Raw genomic sequence first — 21,014 nt, 5'->3', positions numbered from 1 at the left:
CCCACATAACAAGAAATTATACACATTTGAGCCATGGGGACTAAGAGCATTATGTTCAAATAAATCCCTGGGAACCAAATGATTCATTTTTTGGATATAAATCAGAATGAGTAAGCTAGCAGCTTGGAGTGAAGTAACATTATGCTTAAGGTCATTTAAACAAGTTGACATGTGTTTGTAGGTTTGTGGCCATAAAATTCTACCATATGGATCTAAACCCAAAGACATTATAAGTGTTTGCTTTGCACAGCCGATAAGCACCCTGTTACCATGCAGACATGGCCCAGAAGATTCATTCACTGAGTAGTGACACAAAATGTTCTTTTCATTTAGAATTAGTTGGAATATACCAAAACATCAGCAATTCTCCACTTAATGCTATGCCATTATGTAGTGTTCCCTGCAATAAACATCTGTAAAACATTCAAGGGGGACACTATTAACGAAAGATGAGACATTTCTTAGGGCATAATGATCGTATACTGTACATCCAGTGTATACTGTATAAGCCAAGGGGACAGGTGAAGATGTATTCATTGGCACTTGTGGGGACAGTCCCACTCCATCCAGGCATGATGATGGGCTCCTCCCCTTTTGTGCCACCTCTTTTCCTCAAGGAGAAGACATACAGCATTACGCCATTTTCAAAACCAGGATACTGCCAGTCTTGCTGACAGTCAAAACAGTACAAAATGTCTTCAGACTGTCTTCCAGAAAACAAATGATCAACAAAAATAATATAAATTCTGTTCAGGTGCAGTAAGTAGATACAATTCTAAACAACTGTGTTGATCCCCCTGAAAACCAATGTTAATGCAGCTCTCAAGTAGCAACCTGGATTGCCTCAAAACATAATATACTTTTTCTCAATGATAATATTCTTTTCCAAAGAGAGTGCACATACTGTATGAACAACATACTATATACAATCTTTTTAATAAAAAGTATTATATATATATATATATATATATATATATATATACATATATTAAAATGCTAATAATTTATAGGTGTATTCCTTTTTCCTTGTAGAAATAAAAGAGGATGTTTCAAAGCTTGAAAAGCAGTGGCTGCTCCAACCACTGGGCAGTCCAAAGAGGGTGATGATGTCATCACCCTCTTTGGACTGCCACCTACTACACTGCTGCTTTTGATGCTGTTGTCCTGAAGACAATCCCTGAGGGGACTGAAACATTGACCACATTCTATGATCTGTGAATAAAATGTTTTTTCTTGGATGATTTATTGAGTGCCCATTCTTCAGTAGCTCTCTATGTATGTGTGTGTGTATATATATATATATATATATATATATATATATATATATATATATATATATAGACGTGTGTAGGACGGCGGCACTCGGACAAAAGACACAACACACATGCCTTGTTTCACCAACGTTTCAATGCTGGTCGCATTTTCGTCAGGGCAGTTACTGCCCTGACGAAAATGCGACCTGCATTGAAACGTTGGTGAAACAAGGCATGTGTGTTGTGTCTTTTGTCCGAGTGCCGCCGTCCTACACACGTCTAGATTGGGAGCCTACTTGTATGGAGTCCTAAACTTGGAGGAAGGCACCAGAGCCATTTGTACCTGCTATCACTGAGTGCCTCATAACCACAGACTATATATATATATATATATATATATATATATATATATATATATATATATATATATATATATATATATATAGTCCAATAGTAATAATGGCACTCACCAGGGCTTCAATTTTACCAGTAAGGGGTTTTAATCCATACAGCACGAAAAGCTTTTTACAGGCATAAAGTCAGGTCGACGTTTCGGCCACAGAACGTGGCCTTAATCATAACCGCCTTGTTCAAAGACACACAGGTGTGGATTAAAACCCCTTACTGGAAAAATTGAAGCCCTGGTGAGTGCCATTATTACTATTGGACAGTGTTTGTGACCTTGTCAAAAAGGTATCACTGATGTGCAACCCCAGGCGGAATTTTTTCTATAACTGTGTGTGCCAGCCCTATCCAGGATATATATATATATATATATATACACTTAACATCACCTGGTATCAAACATTGATGTGATAGCTATGTGTATTGTAGCCATTTTCAGCGATAGTGGTAGGACCTGCAGAACAGTGGGGTCCCTTGACGGGGGCTGCAGGCTTAAATGCATTGATCAATTCATGAACCAAATCTCCACTATTTATTATCAGTTAATTTAGTGTGTGCAGAGCCCCTCCAATGTCTATATATATATATATATATATATATATATATATATATATATATATGTATATATATAATAGTTCCAAGGGCCACACAGGTCCTATTTAAGGGCACTCACCAACTTAATTAGGTAAATCAGAAAAAGTTTTATTTACATCACCATTTCCATATAAGTCTTCTTCTTACTCGCAGGTAAGATACAGGTCGACGTTTCGGCCACGTATGGCCTTTCTCAAGACCACAGCTCAGGACAACCTTCCACTCCAGGATACCAGGGTACACTGACACTGCCTTCACTCCCGAGTTATATACCCCACCAATTGAATACCTGATCACACCTGTGTATAGGTGGCTACAGTGTCCTAGATAGGACAAATGCTCACATCACGTGATACATATCAACTTCCCCATAGGTCCATATTATATCACTGCCATATGCCACATCCAAGATGGCCGTGCGTTTCATTAATATCTCATATGGTAACTCTATAATAGATGCTCTGTATCACATGAGCCTCCGTTATAATCATTCCCCGCTCATACGGGCTTGTTTCATATAGTCAGTGACTCTCAGACTCCCCTCTCAATACCGCTTAAGTCACTTATTCTATCAGCCGCCGAGTGTGTATCACTCGTTTTTCAAGATGGCCGTGCGTTCCATCTGACGCCGGTCTCTCATAATGGATGTGCGTTCCATTTCAATCATGTCTATGCGTTCCAAATGACGCTGATTCGTATTACATAGCGCATATCAATTGTTAAGGCAACTCAGGTAGTTTTTGCAGTGTAGTATATATCCCACTGTAAAGGTGCGTACCCACGGTAAGATATAGTGCAAAATCTAGCACACTATCTAGCTGGTTTCGAATAGCATGCTAGATAGTGCACTATATCTTAGCGTGTGTACGCACTATCCGACGTACGATGCGCGCTACCGCCGGTCGTCTGGGAGGGAGCTGGTCGGGTGAGCATGCAACTGAATTTTGGCTAGAAAGCATAAGATACAGTGCATATCGTACGGCGCACTGTATCGTATGCTTTCTAGCAAGCAATGCGCGTCATCAGCGGCACGCCCTGGCCACTTCCTGGACACTGCCCAGACACTCCCCATCAGCCATTCCGCGGCGCACACGCACCCAGAGGAGGCCCGAGGAGCTGGAGCAAGGGAAAAAAACCACGACGCACGCACACACCCAGAGGAGGCACGAGGAGCTGGAGACAGGCACAAAAAGCAAGTACATTTTGTCATGGGTGTTTCAGCTGCGGTGTGGGTGCGTGCAAGAAAATGGTGGTCGTTTGGGAGGGGACGCCTGCATACATCAAGGGGTAGGTGGGGGAGCCTGCAAGAAAATGGTGCTTGGTAGGGAGGGGTCGCCTGCATACATCAAGGGGTAGGTGGGGGAGCCTGCATGAAAATGGTGCTTGGTTGGGAGGGGTCGCCTGCATACATCAAGGGGTAGGTGGGGGAGCCTGCAAGAAAATGGTGCTTGGTAGGGAGGGGTCGCCTGCATACATCAAGGGGTAGGTGGGGGAGCCTGCATGAAAATGGTGCTTGGTTGGGAGGGGTCGCCTGCATACATCAAGGGGTAGGTGGGGGAGCCTGCAAGAAAATGGTGCTTGGTTGGGAGGGGTCGCCTGCATACATCAAGGGGTAGGTGGGGGAGCCTGCATGAAAATGGTGCTTGGTTGGGGATGGGAGACCTGGCTGCATGAAGGGGATGGAGGGTGACGCTGCATTATCACAGGGGATGGAGGGGGAGGCTGCATTATCACAGGGGATGGAGGCTGAGGCTGCATTATCACAGGGGATGGAGGGTGAGGCTGCATTATCACAGGGGATGGAGAGCTGCGTGAAGAAAGTGCTTTATTACAGTATATGTGATGTCAGTGTTGTGTTGATATTAAATTATTATTTTTTTTTTTTTTAAGAAATGGCAACCCCAAACCAGGAATTTTGGACAGGATTTCTGGACATGTATGAGGCGAATGAGTGTCTGTGGCGGGTCAAGGACAAAAATTATGCTAATAAGGAGAAACGCAACAAGGCACTGCAGGAAATGCTGACATACGTCAAAGGCATAAATGCTTCTGCCGACATAAAGTTTGTGAAAAAGAAGATTCAAAATTTCCGTACAGTATACTTAAAAGAACGCAAGAAATATGAGGATTCCAAACGCTCTGGAGCCGGGGTAGAGGAGATTGAAAAACCATCTTTATGGTACTATGATCAGCTCCATTTCCTACAGGATCAAGACCCCCTAAGTCAGTCACAGTGTTCAATGATGGAAGTCTCTCCAGGGCTATTGCCAGAGGAGGAAACAGATAATAGCAACGTGGTGAGTGTATACATAATATTATTTACTGTGTTATTTAGCTTGATGTAATTTGTTATTGACAGTTTATTTTTGTGCACATTCAAGGTCACTCTTTCGGATGCGGAGACAGAGCCACCCAACACCCAACAAACCGAAGCCGAGCAGACTGCTGTGGTGGTGGAAAGCACACCTCCGTCAAGACCCAAGAGGACCCTCACCACAATCAAGTCTAGAGCTTCCTCAAGTTCAGCACCAAACCGTGCCGAGCGGTTTCTCCAAAGTGCAGAGGAGGTTCTGCATAAGTTACCCAATGAATTCAATGCTTTTGGTACACATGTTGCACAGGAATTGGAGGCAATGGTACCAGACCAGCGCATCCATTTCAAGAGGATTGTATATGATCTGATGATACGGGGTCGCAGTGGCGAATTAAGGCGTGATATTAACCTTGCATCATCAGCATCATATACAACGCAGCAAGGCCAACGTCCTCCCCCTAACCAATACCCATCTCGCACATCATACCCACCACCCAGTTTTGCTGAACATACAAGCCCACCCTTGTATTGTAGCCCAAGTGCTACCTCATCACAGCCCCAATATCAAACTTCCACTCCCGGCCCGAGTGGTACCCCCTCTGTATGGGTGGGTGCACAGGCCACTCTCCTTTGTGAGCCTGATCTGTACAAGTTGTAAATGTTATAATATATGCAGTCCCTTTGGGTAGTTAAGATATCTCTGTTCCTGATATCTAGAGGTTAATGCTGAGCCGTTAGGAAGTAGTGATATGTGGCTTGATGGAAAGTTCTTGTAACACATTACTTTGAAGTATAGTTTTTATGATCCGCAAACAAATCATACCTCATTTTTTTTGGTAAAGAAAAAATCTACATTGCCTGGTTGCAATTTTTTGTGGAAAGGACCACATTTTATTTTGTAAAGAAAAAATCTACATTGCCTGGTTGCAATTTTTTGTGGAAAGGGCAATAAATATTGTTTTCTGCAAAACTTTGTTGTTCTCATAAATTACTGCTTTCCCCAAAGGTATTGATAAGTACGTCACAATCTGTGTACACTACCATTCAGCTATCACAGTTGGGTTTTCAATAAAAACAATATACATTTGGGTAACATACAATAAACTTTATAAAATAGTAAGCTAAACTTATTTAATACTTGAAACATAGCATTTGTTCCAAAAATACAACACATGCAAATTTTTTGGACATTGCAGTCAAAGTAATGTATCTTAAACAAATATGTACAAATAGCAGGTTCAGTATCAGGCAATTGCTTGAAGCTGCCAGTCCAATGCACCCTCTCCATTGAAGTAGGCCAGGTATTGGTCTCTGACCTGCTTTGCACGCTGTGATGACCCATGTGCCAGTGGGTTTGCATTAAGGGAGGTCCACCCATCGATGTCCTGAGACTGCTGTGCTGGTTCCGGTTCTGACACTACAGGTAATTCGTGTCTTGATTTGCGCCTCAAAAAATTATGCAGCGCACAACTTGCAAGCACTATCCATTGGATTTTGTCGATGCGCATATTGATTGCACTGTGGAAAATCCTGAACTTGTTGCTCATTATGCCGAAGGCATTTTCCACAGTGCGTCGCGCCCTGCAAAGCCTGTAATTAAAAATACGACGCTCCTGATTAAGCACTCTCTGAGGATAGGGACGCATGATGTGCTCATGGAGTGCGAATGCCTCGTCAGCTAGGAAAACAAAATTTAGTCCATTTTGGCAATCATCACTAGAAGGGAGGTTGAGGCGCTTTGTGGCAAGGTGCTGGTAAAAAAGAGTGTCTTTCAGTGAACCTCCATCTGATGCCCTGCCATTTTTACCCACATCCACATAAACAAATTCATAATTGGCGTCCACTATCGCCAGCAGTACTACACTAAAAAACCCTTTATAGTTATAGTACAAGGAACCAGAATTGGGTGGCTGTGTAATGCGGACATGCTTCCCATCGATGGCCCCTCCGCAGTTTGGAAAGTTCCATCTGGTCTCAAAATCGGCCGCAATACCCTGCCATTCCTCACGGGTAGTAGGAAACTAGAAAAAAAGGTTGAAGAAAAATGATTTTCATTTGAGGTTTATATTTACATCACTTTATAGCATATTTCATTGTTGATGCTCACAATTGAGCCTTCCCAAGGAGGACAATTGATTGGCAGTACACACTTCTACACATAATTATACTTTGCAAACCATGTATGATATATATTAAGGATGGACAGATGTTGCCAAACTACAAATGCGACCATGCCTTGCCACAGTTTAAACACTACCTTTCTTTATTGCTGAACTGTGGCAAGGCATGATGTGATTTGTAGTTGCACAACATCTTGAGAGGCAGCGGTTGGCCAGGCCTGTATTAAGCCCATGCTTGTTGTGTTTTACTGGGTTACAACAAACCAACCTGGGCAGATTTCTCCTGCCCCATAAAAAAGCCACCACACAGTTACGGGCCACCCCACCCCAACTCTCCCCCTCCTCGTCTCCGTAAGCCTTGCCGCTGGGGTGGTCAGCAATCTTAAGCGGTGTCTGGTTTAATTCTGATTTTACAACATTAAACAATGTATTTGGTGTGTGCTCATTTCTCCAGGTATATGTCTGCTGCTGCTTTCAGAGCATGCGGGGAGCACACATAGAGAACAAAGGACACTTCAAATAAAGCAATTAAGTGGGAACACAATGGGACCATGTGCATTAGCATATACTCTACGGAGGATGCTGTGAATACATATTTACAACTAATGTGACTTTTAAATTGTCCTTACCTTCAAGTATTGTGGCTTGAGGACAGCATATAGGGCCCTGCAGGTTTCAGGAATTATACGGCCCAAAGCCTGAGGAGAAATCAAGGACCCAAACTTCAGATCCGCTAGGGATCTACCTGTTGCCAGGAAACGCAGAGTGACGATCAGCCTGTCCTCTGCAGGTATTGCCCTCCGCATGGTGGTATCCTGTCTTTGGATATAGGGCCTCACCAGTCCCAGCAGTTCCTGGAATGTACTGTCATCCATCCGCAGGTAGTTACGGTAGTCTACTGGGTTGTTTTCACGAATCTGGACAAGTAGTGGCATATGAGAGAGAGTTTCCCTCTGTAAAAGCCAATGCTTGGTCCAGCAGGATCGCCTTGCCCTATTGGGGCCTTTTCCTCTCTCATCATTAGAGCTCTCCCTTTCTGCTATCACAGCAGCTCCTGCATATGCTGCCAGCATATTGCAATGAAAAGTATCCATTATTGACCTTGGAAAAGGTTGATTAGCACACTAGCTGCAATAACCTGATGAGGGAATACAAACTAGTCACTCTGCACAAATGCAATAATTTTAAAATGGCTGCTGAGCCTTTATACAACCCTGCAAACACCCACTTCTACAGCCTGCCAATGAGGGGTTTGTTATTTTTTTGAAATCCCTGCCCATTATGCAAACACTGTGATCGTCCAGGATCTAGCCAAGTAGCTGTGACGTCAGATCGTATACCATATCGTTTGCAGATCGTACATTATTTTCAGTCCAAATCTGATGGTTTTTAGCCTATAGTGCGTTCCCGTGACATCGCATACGATATCGGACGAAACATGAATCGTACCGTGGGTACGCACCTTTACAGTTCAATTACATTCATGTTCAGATAATGAGAATAAACTTTTTAGCATATACCCCATATTTTTACAACCCCACATATATTATAATACACACTTCTAAAATCAAACTAGAGACAGTGAACACAGATTATAAAACTCACACAGTCTACCGATGGTTGGTGGGCGAGGGTGACCAGCCAAGGGGACGCAGACCACCACGATATAGGAGAGAGAGGGGCACACCCAGACCAAATCAATTTTGGACGAGGTCTTCCTCTGAGGGAGAGATCACTGATTCAAGTGACAATAGGGGTGAAGGTGCATCTTTTTTAGACGTTACTCATCATCACAGAAACAGGGGAAGAGGCCGCGCCAGCGTACCCACCAGAGGCGGGGGGGTGGGGGGAAGAAAAGGGAAGAAACACCCAATTTAGATCTGATATTTAATCTTTCCTCCCATACCCCATCAGCTGACGAGATTTCAGTATTATCACTGGGGCTTACATTTGTACCTACCGCATATCACAATCCCTTTGAGTGGCACATTGATAATTACCGTTTTGGTAGAAAGCTGAGGTTAAAAGAATATTTTGGGGATATGGAGATGGAGCAAAAACAAACATCAAAATTAGATGGTATGAGACGTAGCACGTTTGACCCTCCTGCAACCAATGCTAGTATAAATACATTCATCAGGATGGCGGAAGTAGAAAAGAGCCAAAGGGTTAAGATTAAACCTAGATACAACAATTTAACACGTGGACAACAGACAGCCTTAAAAGCATTGAAAGAAAATGCAGAACTGGTGATACGCCCCGCCGATAAGGGCGGGGCAATCGTGCTACAGGACTGGAGGGACTATAATCAAGAGATTATGCGTCAATTGTCCGACTTGGAGACTTATAGGAAATTAGAAGGTGACCCGACTATAGGGATTAAAACCCAGGTGGATACCATCATTAATGGGGGGGTGACGGCAGGTTGGATTGATATGATAACAGCTGACTCTCTGAAAGTTGAGTACCCAATAATGCCCATCATTTACACCTTACCCAAGGTCCATAAACGGCTGGATAAACCCCCTGGCAGACCAATTATATCTGCTAGGGGGTCATTGTTACAACCATTGGCCGTTTATGTTGACAGCTACCTCCAACCCCTGGTAAAAACCTCTAGGAGTTATATTAGGGATACTTCGGACTTTCTATTGAAATTACAGACAATACAATTGCCTGATACTGAATGTTGGCTAATCACTTTAGACGTACAGTCCCTATATACTGTAATCCCACATGGAGAGGGGATGAGAGCAATAGAGGACGCACTGAAGGTACAGGGACAAAGGAGACCACCAATAAGTTTTCTGATGTCTTTGATAGAGTTAGTTCTATCAAAGAACCATTTCATGTATGGCACAGAATATTATATGCAAATAAATGGCACGGCCATGGGGTCTAATTTAGCACCGGCCTATGCAAATTTATATATGGCTAAATATGAGGAGACGCAAATTCTCGAAAAGTTTGATGAACACCTGATCACATATGTACGATTTATTGACGATGTTTTCATGATATGGTCAGGAGCAAGGGATACTTTTGAGGGGATGATTTCGGGCCTCAATTCTTTGCATGAACCGATTCGATTCACACACTCCATTGATCAGCAGGCAATTGTGTTTCTCGATGTACAAGTCTTTAGGGTGGGAAATTCACTAGGACACACAATGTATAGGAAAGATACCGATCGGAATACATTGTTACAAGCACAAAGCCAACACCCGACTAAATTAAAGGAAAGTCTCCCGATATCACAATTCCTTAGAGTCCTGAGAATCAACTCTGATGAAGAAAGGGCAAATCACCAACTACAGCAAATGAGTGATAGGTTCCTCCAAAGGGGCTACACACCGAAAGTGATAAAAAGATGTCTGGAAAAGGCACAATACAGGTTTACACACCCGATCCCTCCAAAATTGAAAAACATAACAAAAGGGATGATTAGGGTGGATACCTTTGACCACACATCGGACACCACAAAGACAGTGTATAAAAATTTCTGGCCAATAATCCAGAGTGATACATCACTGAGAATGACCAAGGTTGGGCCTCCACTGATAGCATATCGGAAAAACCAGAGCATTAAACAAATGTTGATGAGACCAACCGTACTACCAGTAAGGAGTGGATCCACGTGGCTTAGACCCCCGAAAGTGGGCTGTGTTCGCTGTAAGGGATGCACAACATGCAATGGCATGTTAGTGGGGGATACGATTGCCCACCCATATACAGGACGACGCTTGAAAATAAGACACCGCTTGACATGCACAACAGCGTTTGTTATCTATGTCCTGATTTGCCCCTGCGGTCTGTACTACGTAGGGATGATGAAGAGACCCTTTCGAGATCGGATGGCGAACCATAGGAGCACGATAAGATTGGCCCTTGAATCAGGCGAAACGGACAAACCAGTCGCCAGACATTGCCTTGAAAAAGGACATCAGGTGGCAACAATAAAAAGTATGCTGGTAGACCACATCCCAAAACCCCGGCGTGGTGGGGATCGAGTACTAGCACTTCGGAAATGTGAGGCAAAATGGATTTTCAATTTAGATTCGGTGGCCCCGAAAGGACTAAATGAAAATAATCCTTTGAATATTTTCCTATAAACTGACTCATTCCGGTTTCAGATTGCTTACTTTTTTCGATTTTTGATAATTTTTTTTGAGTGATGAAATTGACTTGCTGATCTAATGGAGGGTGAAAAGAAGTGCATAGAGACCCGATATCCTCAGAGGATATAGAACTATTAAAACATTTTTTAAATAAACATAAAATTTACAAAAAAAATATATAAAAATATAAAAATTCTGTAAAAATATTTGAAGTATGATTTTAGAAGTGTGTATTATAATATATGTGGGGTTGTAAAAATATGGGGTATATGCTAAAAAGTTTATTCTCATTATCTGAACATGAATGTAATTGAACTGTAACAGTGGGATATATACTACACTGCAAAAACTACCTGAGTTGCCTTAACAATTGATATGCGCTATGTAATACGAATCAGCGTCATTTGGAACGCATAGACATGATTGAAATGGAACGCACATCCATTATGAGAGACCGGCGTCAGATGGAACGCACGGCCATCTTGAAAAACGAGTGATACACACTCGGCGGCTGATAGAATAAGTGACTTAAGCGGTATTGAGAGGGGAGTCTGAGAGTCACTGACTATATGAAACAAGCCCGTATGAGCGGGGAATGATTATAACGGAGGCTCATGTGATACAGAGCATCTATTATAGAGTTACCATATGAGATATTAATGAAACGCACGGCCATCTTGGATGTGGCATATGGCAGTGATATAATATGGACCTATGGGGAAGTTGATATGTATCACGTGATGTGAGCATTTGTCCTATCTAGGACACTGTGATCAGGTATTCAATTGGTGGGGTATATAACTCGGGAGTGAAGGCAGTGTCAGTGTACCCTGGTATCCTGGAGTGGAAGGTTGTCCTGAGCTGTGGTCTTGAGAAAGGCCATACGTGGCCGAAACGTCGACCTGTATCTTACCTGCGAGTAAGAAGAAGACTTATATGGAAATGGTGATGTAAATAAAACTTTTTCTGATTTACCTAATTAAGTTGGTGAGTGCCCTTAAATAGGACCTGTGTGGCCCTTGGAACTATTATATGTGGAACAGTGGAGTAAACTGTTGCCCTAAAGGAGCACCCCGGTGTCGACTGCTGTTGACAGTGAGTGCGGAACTCAAAGAATATATATATATATATATATATATATAAATATATATATATAGTGTGCGCTGGTCTTGGCACTCACCACGCCTTGTTAGATGCAGGTAATTGCTCCGGTGCCCTCCTGGCTGGATATCAGCTTGAATATGTCGGCAAATAAAGCGGCACTCGTATATATACGATTGTAAGCCCGGCACTCTACTGTCGAATGAAGATATTCTGTACCCGGTGCCTTCCTGTGCTGGCTGGTCGGCCTTGGATATACAGGTGAATATATTAGGCGGCATGTTGGTCCAACATGTTTCGGGCAATACCCGTCCTCAGATCAGTGATCCCTGAGGACAGGCATTGCCCGAAACATGTCGGACCAATAAAGGATTTTTTCACTTTAAAACCGGGAGTGCCGCCTTATATATCCACCTGTATATATATATATATATTGTTGTGTTTGAGGGCAAGTATGAGTGTCCCAGGTTCTTGTCTTACACATTTTAGAAACAGGAAAACGTCCATGAGAGTGTTTCTTTTTGTTAAAGTAAGTAAAGGCCCAGTTGAGGTGTTTGGCCTCACAGAGACAGTTAGGAATATCTTGTGTTTAGTTAGTGCCTGACAGGCAAGGTATTTTCTTTTGATGTTTATTTTATTTTCTGCTTAATAAAACTGGTTGTGGCCAGTTGCACTCCAAAGACTGGACTTGTATGATTTCTCAGCTGCTGCTTGCTGCCTTCTACCCCAGGAAAAGGCATCCAGTTCCCCTACAGTGTTACAACTTTTATATATATATATATATATATATATATATATATATATATATATATATATATATTTTTTTTTTACATTTATTAACAGTTTCTTATATAGCGCAGCATATTCCATTACACTTTACTAAAGGAGACAGTGATACAACAAACAGGGTATTTACAGACAGTCAAAAGGTAGAAGGGCCCTGCTTGCAAGTTAACAATCTATAGGGAAATAGGCATTGATACATAAGGATAGATACTGTATTCTTTATTGCATCGATTCCACCAGAATGCAAGGTTCTGTGACTGGTTCTGGAATTTGATAAGCTTGCCCAAAGAGATGAGTTTTTAGGGAATGCTTATAGGTTTGGAGACCGGAGGAGAGTCTTATTGTGCTTGGCAGGGCATTCCAAAGAGTGGGTGCAGCCCGAAGAAAGTCCTGCAGTCGGGAATGGCAGCGAGTAATGAGTGTGGATGAGAGATGCAGATCTTGGGAGGAGCATTGAGGTCGTGTTGGAAGATATTTTGAGATAAGCGAAGATATGTATGTTGGTGTAGTTTGGTTTATGGCTTTGTGTGTAAGTAAAATAATTTTGTATTGAATATGGTAGAATACAGGTAACCAATGAAGTGAATGAAAGAGTAGCTTTGCAGACGATGAATGTCTGGCTAGGAAGATTAGCCTTGCAGCTGCATTCATGATGGACTGTAGTAGTGAAAGTCTGTATTTGGGAAGGCCAATAAGGAGACTATTGCAATAATCAATACATGAGATGATGAGAGCATGGATTAGTTTTTGCAGTGTCTTGTGTAAGGTAAGGGTGCATTTTGAATATGTTTTTTAGGTGCATGTGGCATGATTTTGAGACAGATTGAATGTGGGGTACACAGGAAAGTAAAGAGTCTAACACCTAGGCAGCAAGCTTGAGAGGAAGGAGTCATTGGCGGAAATATAATTAATTCTGTTTTTGAAATATTACGTTTAAGGTGACGAGATGACATCAAGGATGAAGCAGCAGAAAGGCATTCAGAGACACGGCTAAATACAGATATATATATATATATATATATATTCATCCAAATAGGACAGCACTACTCCTCCACAATGTAATGTAAACTGCCGGGGTGTCCAAATCCAGATGGAATACCAACCGATATTCCAGCAAACACAGTCCTTTGTGTAAAGTAAGATGCACTCACCGGTCTTCTCAGTTTTGCAAAAGGTATTTAATACATACCACAAAAGTTCACATGACAGTGGGTTATGGTCGACGTTTCGGTCTACTGGCGAGAACTTTTTCAAGACCTGCCTCTCCTGCCCTCTGCACACTGAGGAGGGCAGGAGAGGCAGGTCTTGAAAAAGGTCTTGCCAGTAGACCGAAACGTCGACCATAACCCACTGTCATGTGAACTTTTGTGGTATGTATTAAATACCTTTTGCAAAACTGAGAAGACCGGTGAGTGCATCTTACTTTACACAAAGGACAATATATATATATATATATATATATATATATATATATATACGCTGTTGTAGAGAAATGAATCCCTCTGCCCGGCACTCTCATACATCCAAAGAAGGCGACCTCACACAGGTCTAAGGTTTAGACCTGTGTGAGGTCGCCTTCTTTGGATGTATGAGAGTGCCGGGCAGAGGGATTCATTTCTCTACAACAGCGTGTATATGACCAGCCAAGGCACCCCTTATAACGTGGATTGAGTGGAGTACCGGATCATCTTTTGCAGAATATATATATATATATATATATAATTACAAAAATGGTGTATTCGGCACTCAATCACAATCCAGCATCACATGCTAGGTGCCCACTTCAAACAATTACGATATTAGATAGACAGGAAGTGGCATATTTCCGGACTTAATGAACCACAGAGTTTTTAGTCAAACCATCATCAGGAATGATAAAAATGAGCTTACCTTTATACATGCAGGACAAACATCTTAATTAATCCCCGTGTGCACATCCAGCATACACCTGACATCATCATATGACATCTATGCTTTGATAACGTTATTATACAGTACATACAAAAAACTAAATTAATCATAAAACATGTACCTTAGCATAACATTGACCACAAAAAGCAATGATCACAAAAAATGTGCAAATGACAGGTGCTCATTTAACACATTTGGGGAAACTATGTTTCCATCTAGTTTCTCTCTCTCTCTGCAACAATGCTTGTACTCTGTCTTCCCCTCTCTTACTTTCAGGGATATGATCTATTATTTTATACCTTAGCATAGCTAACCCATGGTTAAAGATCTTAAACTTATATTAAACTTGAGGTCTCCCCTCCAGTTCTTGTTTTATTGCGCCATATGCTCCATACATTGTGTGGTAATTTGTCCTATATAAAACAATCCCCAGGGACAATGTATACAATAAACCAAGTATATTGAACTACATGATAAATCTTAATTCTAGAGCCTGTGTAATGATCCGCAAAAGAGTCTCCCGTCTCCATATAGGAGCACATTGTGCACCCTAGACATCTGTACACCCCAGGTTTTTGGACATAAAGTGGCCAGCGTTAGGGTTACTGAAATCTGTGGTGTTTATGTGCAACATGATTCCGGTAACTTTTACCCCTTCTATAACATACGACCTGGGATTTTTCTGATAAGCTAGTGAGTCCGGGATCAGTTTGAACTAAAGGCCAATATTTCTTACCCGTTTTAACCAGGGAATGGCTTGTAAAATTATTTACCCAATCCGCTGGGTCTTGTACCATTGTTGTTTTATTATTAGGATGCAGTAAATCTTGCTTAGGTACTGACATCGCTTTTCTTGTTTGCTTCTTCTAAATTATTTTTAGAGTAACCCCTTTCTATAAACCTTGCTGTCTGGAACAAATGACTGAGCGTTATTTCAATGGTTCCTGAACCTATATTTTTTATGTTGCTTGACCGCATTTGTGTTTATTATGATATCAGCTGACCCATTTACCATAATACATCAAAGAGTGACCTCTAATGATTTTACTACCTGCTTATCCATACATCTGACGACTCTATGTGTTCAAGTAAAAAACAAATTAATTTTCAATAGAATTCTTGTGAATTTGAATTTGCTCAGTTGACACTGTGGAAATTGACATACTGTATGTTTAATTAATTCATTCATTGCTTATATATATATTGATTAGGGCTTGGTCTAAGCTCAGTTCAAAAATCTGTTTTGTAAAGAATTGTATTGAAATATCAGTTTGTGAGTTTCCACTTCTGTGTACGGAACCAGTGCCGGATTAAAGCAGGGGCAAAGGGGGTCGGTACCCCTGGACCCCCTCTAGCTAGGGGCCCCCTGTGGTAGGCATGTATTTTTTAGTTAAAGGTTTTGTGCATGGGAGTGGGGTAGTGCTGCAGCTTCACCTATCTGCCAATGTGACAATAATTAATAGTGCTGAGCATCGGGTGCCAAGGCATACTGACTGCACAAGTGTGCAGTGCATTACTGGGTTGACTTGGCACAAGAGGTCAGAAGTTGAGAGGTTTGAGCTGAGCTCTGATTGGTGGAGCTCATTACATGCTTCTCAGACCCATGGAGGACAGCAGCAGCCTAGTCATGAGAGGATTTTTAATCAGAGGCAGCACTGGGACTGTGAGGTCTCCTACAGTCCTACAAAGTAAGGTGCAGAGGGACAAACACGTATGCCGAAGGCTTAATCTGGCACTGCACGGAACTGTCTCACCACAACAGACTTTTATTTTTAGATCCACCTGTATAGAAAACCCTTTGGTACTGCTTTCCTAGCATGGCGCCCACGATCTAGATTGTATGTGTGGGACTGATATCTCAAGCATCTCATGCATGTTATGTGTTTGTGCGGCATAAGATGCATGAGATGATGCAATCGACGCGATGGACGAGATCGACGAGATTTTTACATTGCAAGCATCTCATGCATCTTATGTGTTTGTGCAGCATAAGATGCATGAGATGACGCGATCGACGAGATTTTTACATTGGAATCAATGTGAAATGGTCCCTGAGACCCAATGTTACATTTATTCCAACGTAAAAAGCCCCCAAAACCCCAATTTTAATTGCTAACGCCACCCCACTATTGACGCCAACCCAAAGTGTGGCGAGCGCAGCAAGCCCGCGAGGGGCGGCGGTACGCGTCCTCCGACCTTTTCATACCCCCACTATCCATGTCGGCGTGGATTCGAATTTATATAGTGTGGCGAGCGCAGCGAGCCACCGAGCCCGAAGCGTGGCGAGCGCACGCTTAATACATGTGAAGTAGTCCGCATCCCCTCGCGGGGCTTGCTGCGCTCGCCACGCTTCGTGCTCGGCGGCTCGCTGCGCTCGCCACACTATATAAAATCAACTCCATGCCGACGTGGATAGTGGGAGTATGAAAAGGTCGGAGGACGCGTAGCGCCGCCCCTCGCGGGCTCGCTGCGCTTGCCACGCTTCGGGTTGGCGTTGATAGTGCTGGTGGCGTTAACAATGGTTATTGGGGGCTCACGATTTTTTATCTCATGGATCTCATGCATCTTATTGATGCATAAGATCCATGAGATGCATAAGATGAGATCCATACGATTAAAAAAATCGTTTCAATTGTATTGATTGTATGCCTTAAGTAAGGCATACAAACAGTGAGACGGGCACCGTGCTAGGAAAGCAGTACCACCCCTTTTTCCTTGAATGTCAATAAATATATATTTAAAGTTGCTCGTTCAATGTTACCATATTTCTGTAAATACATCACCCATATGTCTAGTTAGACTTGCATCCCATTCACACAGAGCCAATAGCCCATATTAATGCCCACGTTAGTTCAAGGCTTGGTGTGATCAGTCCACCTGGGTCTTAAAAAGGTTGGTACTGCTTTCCTAGCACGGCGCCCGTCTCATTGATTGTATGCCTTAAGTTTACATAAGATGCATGAGATCCATGAGATAAAAAATCGTGAGCCCCCAATAACCATTGTTAACGCCACCAGTACTATCAACGCCAACCCGAAGCGTGGCGAGCGCAGCGAGCCCGTGAGGGGCGGTGGTACGCGTCCTCCGACCTTTTCATACCCCCACTATCCACGTTGGCGCGGAGTTGATTTCATATAGTGTGGCGAGCGCAGCAAGCCACCGAGCCCGAAGCGTGGCAAGCGCAGCGAGTCCCGCGAGGGGAGGCGGACTACTTTACATGTATTCTGCGTCCCCTCGCGGAGCTCGCGGAGCTCACCACTCTTCGGGCACGGTGGCTCGCTGCGCTCGCCACACTATATAAAATCAACTCCATGCCGACGTGGATAGTGGGGGTATGAAAAGGTCGGAGGACGCGTACGCCGCCCCTCACGGGCTTGCTGCGCACGCCACGCTTCAGGTTGGTGTCAATAGTGGGGTGGCATTAACAATGGGGGGGCCATTTCACCCATGAGGGGGGGTTAGCAATTAAAATTGGGATTTTGGGGCCTTTTTACATTGATTCCAATGTAAAAATCTCGTCGATTGCGTCGATTGCATCATCTCATGCATCTTATGCCGCACAAACACATAAGTTGCATGAGATGCTTGCAATGTAAAAATCTCGTCAATCTCGTCGATCGCGTCGATTGCATCATCTCATGCATCTTATGCCGCACAAACACATAAGATGCATGAGATGCTTGCAATGTAAAAATCTCGTCAATCTCGTCGATCGCGTCAATTGCATCATCTCATGCATCTTATGCCGCACAAACACATAAGATGCATGAGATGCTTGAGATATCAGCCGCACACATACAATCTAGATCGTGGGTGCCGTGCTAGGAAAGCAGTACCAAAAGGTTATTCCTGGGTCCAAACTGGGTCAGCTGCAGTGTGGATGCAGACCCAAATCATTGATGACCTGGGTCAAACCTTAAAGGCTGATGATTAACTTGCCCACGAGTGCTTGGAGATGACACCATGTAAGATCACCATTGACTAGACAAAGCAGATTTTTCTACCAAGTTTTCTACCAAGTTTGTGGATGTGAGGACTCAACCAGTGCACTGGGCCAGAGAGTAGCTACCAGAAAGAAGAGACAGGAGCCTTACGATGAGGTAGGAACATATGTGCTTAGAAAGTGCAGTAATGGTTCTATTATGTCTCTGTGTTTATTATCCTTTCCTGGCCACTTATTTATATTATTTAAATGTTTGATGCAGCTGATACTATAGACCAGGGGTGGCCAAACCTGTCCTCAAGATCTACCAACGGTGCATGTTTTCCAGGCAACCTGTGCATCTATAGTAGGAATGAATGCAGAAGGTTTTAAATTATGACAGTTAGTAATGACTTCAGCCGTGCACGAGCTAGGTAACCTGGAAAACGTGGACCGTTGGTAGATCTCGAGGACCGGTCTGGCCACCCCTGCTATAGACCATTTATAGTGACTGTTAGGTAATACTGTATTCCATACAGAATCCAGTGTCGGTTCTTCTACCACTCCACCAGATTCCCACACTTGCTCCAATGTTCCGCACACTGGGTGATTATGGACTGCATTTGGAAACCCCTAGCTAGAAATCCTGCATTTGCCACTGCAGCTGCGATGGAAAAGGGGTATGTAGAGGTGAAGCCCTAGCTCGGAACCCTGTTCATTATTCCGGTTCGGACAGGGCTCAGTTCCAGGGATACCGTGATAAAAGGGAGTTAGATAAATAAACCACTCAGCGATCACAACAAACTATTTCCTCCTTTTTATTTATTATTTGACACAAAACAAACATTTTCATTTAACAAAATTTCATAAGACTGAGAAAGCAGCATGTATATAGGACAGTGCTGTGTGATTAGATGCTGGAGGCAATGCATTAGGAACTGATGGCAACAGATTATCATCCAATCAGTTCCTGATGCAGTATCTACAACATCAAAATTATAATTCCAGGATTCATTTTTTTTTTTTAAAGACCAAGTCTACTTTGTATTTACTTATACTTTTATATTTCATTTATAGCTAAACAGGACTATAAAACAAATGTGAATGCGTTTATTTTTCAAAACAAGTCAGCAGTTGAATAAACATGACCAATTACTGCGGGCTGTTGTTAATATGCATACCATTTAGCCTTTTACAGCTCCACAAACTCTGATTGAGGTGACTGTGCAACCTATTGATCCATAAAAGTAAGGGAATTGCAGTGTTTAGCATAATCCCAGAGACCACTGTGAGATCATTTATTAACTGCTCACAGTTGCCAGCTGAGATTAAGCCAATTCACAGCCATTTACAGTAGGTTAGCCCTGCAAGTGAGTTCTTGTCAGATGCGTTCCTCTTCTAAATTCCTCATTTACTGGGGATGGCTCCATTCCACACACGAAAAACACCTGGCAACTGAAATGATATGCAAACCTTTTAAGTCTTTATTATTTATGTGTTTCAGTTCAGAAAATGTAAGCGATTAAAGTATTTGTTTTGGCCAAGTGGAATGAACAAGTGTACTCTCTGCTTCAATATAATATAGGGGCTTATTTATAGTTGGATTCTAAAAAAAATGTCACTAGAAAAAAAAGTACTCTGTAATAAAACATCTTCTTTTGTGTAAAATACACATTTCTGGACTGTGCAGATACACCAAATAAAATGTACTTGTGCACTTTTGTATATATATACACAGTGAAATGTAATAGGGTGTGAGATTCAGGAAGTGAGAGATTTGGTAAGAAATCTCCAGTTTTCTTTAAAGCGGCGATCATTTACACTTCAAAATCAAACTAGTTTTGCAGTGTAAATGATTGCCGCTTTAAAAAAAAAAAAAACCTGGAGATTTCTTACCAAATCTCTGACTTTCTGAATCTCTTGTCGTATTAAATTTCCACCACAGTTTGGCATATGTGACCAACGTGTATCTCTATACGCCTGAAGATGCTGAATGTTGGCGTTGGAGGTGTAAGCAGAGTATTGTAATTGTGTGTTTAGCAGTACGGATGGTTAGCATTACTGCATCACAGCACTGAGGTCATAGGTTCAATTCCAATCATGGCTACAACGGTGTGGAGTTTGTATATGCTCTCCATACTTACGTGGGTTTCCTCTGGGTGCTCCGCTTTCCTCCAGCAATACAAAAATATACTGGTAGATTAACTGGCTTTTGTAGAAAAGTTTACACTAGTGTGAAAATGTGTGCTTGTAGTAGACTAGATTGGCCAATTGGTCCTATTCTACCATCAAATGTATTGCTTCTGTATACCTCATACACAATAATATGTGGACGCATACCCAGAGGCATAGCTTTTGCATGTGCTGAATAATAACTATCAACAGCACTATTAAACCTCCTGGACAGGGCAAAGCAGCTCCCATAGTATGCGTCATCAGAGTTATTCCATTCATTGGGCCTTATTCTGATCGGTGCGGCCGGATCCGAAT

The 21,014-nt window shown here is 42.5% G+C and overlaps 1 protein-coding gene across 1 annotated transcript; it reads left to right on the top strand.

Moving 5' to 3' along the window:
• Positions 1–3,889: 3,889 nt before the first annotated feature.
• LOC146062871 (uncharacterized) lies at positions 3,890–5,224 on the top strand. The gene is made up of 2 exons (XM_083174879.1): positions 3,890–4,549; positions 4,634–5,224. The coding sequence occupies exons 1-2, from the start codon at positions 4,145–4,147 to the stop codon at positions 5,222–5,224; spliced, it is 996 nt and encodes a 331-aa protein (XP_083031005.1). The 5' UTR covers positions 3,890–4,144.
• Positions 5,225–21,014: the final 15,790 nt, after the last annotated feature.

This window comes from Crinia signifera, chromosome 3 (genome assembly GCF_055691185.1).
Source record: "Crinia signifera chromosome 3, ASM5569118v1, whole genome shotgun sequence".
In the NCBI taxonomy this organism is placed as follows: Eukaryota; Metazoa; Chordata; class Amphibia; order Anura; family Myobatrachidae; genus Crinia; species Crinia signifera.
The sequence above is the reverse complement of the archived record's forward strand: the minus strand, read 5'-3'. Positions and strand labels throughout refer to the sequence as shown.

Coding starts and splice junctions, on each gene's coding strand:
- LOC146062871 (XM_083174879.1), top strand. CDS start 4,145: ATGGCAACCCCAAACCAGGAATTTTGGACAGGATTTCTGGACATGTAT. Junction 4,550..4,633: donor AAACAGATAATAGCAACGTG/GTGAGTGTATAC, acceptor TGCACATTCAAG/GTCACTCTTTCGGATGCGGA.